Source organism: Aplysia californica, unplaced genomic scaffold (genome assembly GCF_000002075.1).
Source record: "Aplysia californica isolate F4 #8 unplaced genomic scaffold, AplCal3.0 scaffold00181, whole genome shotgun sequence".
Classification (NCBI taxonomy): Eukaryota; Metazoa; Mollusca; class Gastropoda; order Aplysiida; family Aplysiidae; genus Aplysia; species Aplysia californica.
Genome location: NW_004797451.1, coordinates 408,083 through 411,648, shown reverse-complemented (window position 1 = coordinate 411,648; position 3,566 = coordinate 408,083). Strand labels below are relative to the sequence as shown.

At 41.5% G+C, this 3,566-nt stretch overlaps 1 protein-coding gene across 1 annotated transcript in view; it reads right to left on the bottom strand.

Moving 5' to 3' along the window:
* Positions 1 to 3,566, bottom strand: part of LOC101845772 (V-type proton ATPase 116 kDa subunit a1) — a gene marked incomplete in the record, with an annotated part of 55,695 nt that overhangs the window by 33,984 nt on the left and 18,145 nt on the right. The window contains 2 exon segments of the mRNA XM_035969773.1: positions 215 to 293; positions 888 to 1,263. Of these exon segments, the coding sequence (XP_035825666.1) occupies positions 215 to 293; positions 888 to 1,004 (196 nt within the window).

The window sequence follows — 3,566 nt, the reverse complement described above, 5'->3', positions numbered from 1 at the left end:
AGAGAGAGAGAGAGAGAGGGGGGGGAGAGAGGGAGAGAGAGAGAGGGGGGAGATAGAGATAGAGATAGAGAAAGATATATAGAGAGAGAGGGGGGAGAGAGAGAGAGAGAGGGAGAGAGAGAAAGAGACGGAGAGAGAAAGAGACAGAGAGAGAGAGAAAGAGAAAGAAATGAGTGCACCTGAAAAGAACAAAATAATAAGAGGACAAACTCACGGAGCTTTCTCTCCATCTCCTCACAACGTCTGATCTCATTAACAAATTTCCTCTGAAACGCATTCACATCAGGGTTCAGCTGAGGAGGTCAAGGGAGAAAGGTCAAATTAGTCTCTCGCATAAATGTTACCAGAGATCACAAAGTACACAATGGTGCAGCACAGAACAGAACACTCTGATACAATATTTTAACTACAATAGGGTATAGCCTGGTAGGAGTTTTACATCCCTTTCAACATGGGAAGAATATTTAACAGGCATCTATTTCTTTTAACTTTAAGTCCGCTTGCCATTATATGTGATAAGACCTTGTCAAGTGCATTGAAAACAACGAAAACTCCCCAAAAGAAGAAGCTGTATTGCACCTTAGAAATACGAACCAGGATTGCTAAGGCTCCACATCACACACATAGTCAGCTGTTTGACACTCATTAAACAGCTAACCATTACTCTAATCTTACTTTCTTGGACAATAAAACCTCATTCCAGTTGCGCAAGTATGTACCCAGTAGCCTACCTCCAAGATGATCTGAAAAGTGTCCATACTGACGTAATGAATTTACAATCAAAATGAGTTTTTACCAGTCTATCATACATTTCACTCTGGAATCTTTTCATGTGGAATAAATCTGTCTCATATTTCTAACATACGTTTTATCACTCAGGAACTCACATCTCTGAACTGCACCAAGCCCAGTTCCCCGAGCTCTGAGACACAGGCGTAGGCTGCCTCAGACTGGAGGAACATTTGACACAAGGTCATCTCTTCTCCTCGGAGTAACGTATCCATGGTAACGGGTCGTCGTACCACACCTCACAGATTCAACTTCCTCTTGGGAATCAGTTTTGTAGATGTCCCCAATGGCAGAAAATTTGACACCAGGTCTGGCTTCTACCGCTGTCTTTGCTTCCGAGTCCCTAAGGCTGGCAAAGTCCAAAAGCCCAAGTGTGGAAGAGAAAGGAACAAGGAATCCCAGATGTCTTCAAATTCTGTGAGCACCAGTTTGGGTGAAAATCCAATACTGAGTTAGCTCCTGCTGCTTCCAAACCTGAAAAAGAAGAAGCAAAAAAATTTAATGATCTGTTTGCGACATATCGTATTAAAATGAATTTAAAAAAAACAAAAACCAGATTGTGAGTACAGCAGAAGTTACAGGGTTAGCTCTGCAATTCCCTGATCAAGACTGGACCCCCCTATAGTCAACACAGTCAACACAAGGTAACTCAAACCCCGGGTGCCTGACCAGGGATCAACAACTCTACCTTCAGGATAATATAAACTTAAACCAGTGGTTCTTTTCTTAATCCAGGTTCAATCTGACCCCAGGGGTTCAGTGAGTCGGTCTTAGGAGTTTGGCGGTGGTCACGAAGGGTTCAGTAAAAATCAACAAGGTTAAGTTCTTAACTGAAAGACCATAAAAAGACAACATACACCATCCCGACACCCCATGCATGCAAACACACCAACACACCCAAAAAAAATTTGAATTTCCTTCACCACGCAACACCGCCAACCACCCGCAAAAAGATTTCAGGCTATAGACATCCAACCCTTCAAAAATTGTTAGAACATTTTAATAATCCAATGCCCCCCCCCCCACACACACACAGACAATGAAAGTTGACAGAGGACAGGGATATATCCATGTTCATATGAAGACACTAATCATTAAAAAGAATTACTTTGGCAAAAACAACAAAAGAAGGCCCAAAACATGCAAATCAAACCTCCAGGCCAACATCAGAGACTGCTGACTGAAACAAAAAATAAAAGACAGAACAAAACAAAATAAAAAAACTTTTTAAAAAATGAAAACAAGTAGACGTCCCTGAAAAATTCCAAAAAAACAAAAAAGTTGTTATTGCTTTTCTTGACACGCCCCGTGCCATTTCCTTCTCCACTTCTCAGCTTGAGAATTGTAGGTTAGTCTAACGGCCAACTCTTCGCTCTCTGTTCGTGTTCCGCTGGTGTCCGGCTGACAGGAGGGACAGCTCTGACTCATGTGCACCATCATTCAGGACAAGACGAACCATAATTTATGTCCCCGTCCCTGTCAATCACTGAGCCAGCGATGAGTTCTGTCCTGGTCTAAGGTATCAGACCTCTTAAAGCGAAACTGAAACACTCTGTATATTCAAACACATTTTCGAAGTCTTATTGCTGTTTGTAACAAAAATCTGACAGTAATCAAAAGCAATATTCAAAGAGAGAAGTACAAGGGGTTACTGTGAAACACAGATTGACAGGCGGTAGATTAAATCAAAAACGAAAAGTTATCGACATTCCAAACGGAACAAATTCTCTTTCAATACTTTTGATGTTTGTACTTTCCATGCCCACGGGGTGTTTGCCAGACTGTGAAAAGGGCAATATAAAACGTGCAGTTGGAAAGATGACTAATTATTGAGCAGATGAGTGGCCGACGGAGGGAACTTTGTTCTCATTTGTAAGGCCTCTAGATTTGCTTGAAAACCCGGTGAATTCTATGCAGTTACTTTCACTAGTTTTTAATATTTTTAAAAAAAATTCGAAGTATAGTGCAAGGGATTCATTACAGGACTATATTCTGTTAACCATGCATTCCCGCGAAAATCACAGGAGGCAATATAAAATGTTTGCTCCACTGAAGGTGAGTTATGTATTTTTTACACTTTAATTAAAGTAATTTTTCCCGCATCCGACATTGGGGATTGTTTGTTAGTGAGACAACGTCCTGGGCGTTCGGTACATTGTTGTAAGGTGGCCAGTTCCTTTCAGCGCCGCCTTTACTTCCCCAACTCGAAGTCAGGTACCCGTTACTGCTGGGTGGGCAAGAGGGGGGGGGGGACCCGTGTCTGAACCGAGGCTCGAACCTGGACTTTCCGTTTCGGAGACAAGCGCACTAACCGCTCCACCACCGCATCCTTCAATTAGAAAGCGAAATATCGATAAAAGGAGTTTCTGAAACTAAATTCTTATAAAAATGCATATAGGGCTTATAACCAATGTTCAGTAGATCTAAATGAAAAATATTGTTTTGGGAAGATAACTGCACCAACATACTTCTGTTTCCAACTTTAAGAGTTCCCTTTTATTATTAGTCCGAAACCTTAAATAAAATATTATGTTAAAAGAGAAGATTGTGAATATCAGTGCCATTCCAAGAAAAATGATAGTAGGCGGCTCTTGACGTCTAGAGGCACAGTGTTCACCTCTCATTCAATAGGTTCCTGGTTCGTAACCTGACAGTGACGGAAAATTTTCTTCCCTGACGTTTTCTCGTTTCACCTCCTTTCATGCTCTCGAACCGTTTTCTGTCGTTTGCTTTCGTCTCCACCTTTTTGCTACTACTACTACTACTACTACTACTAC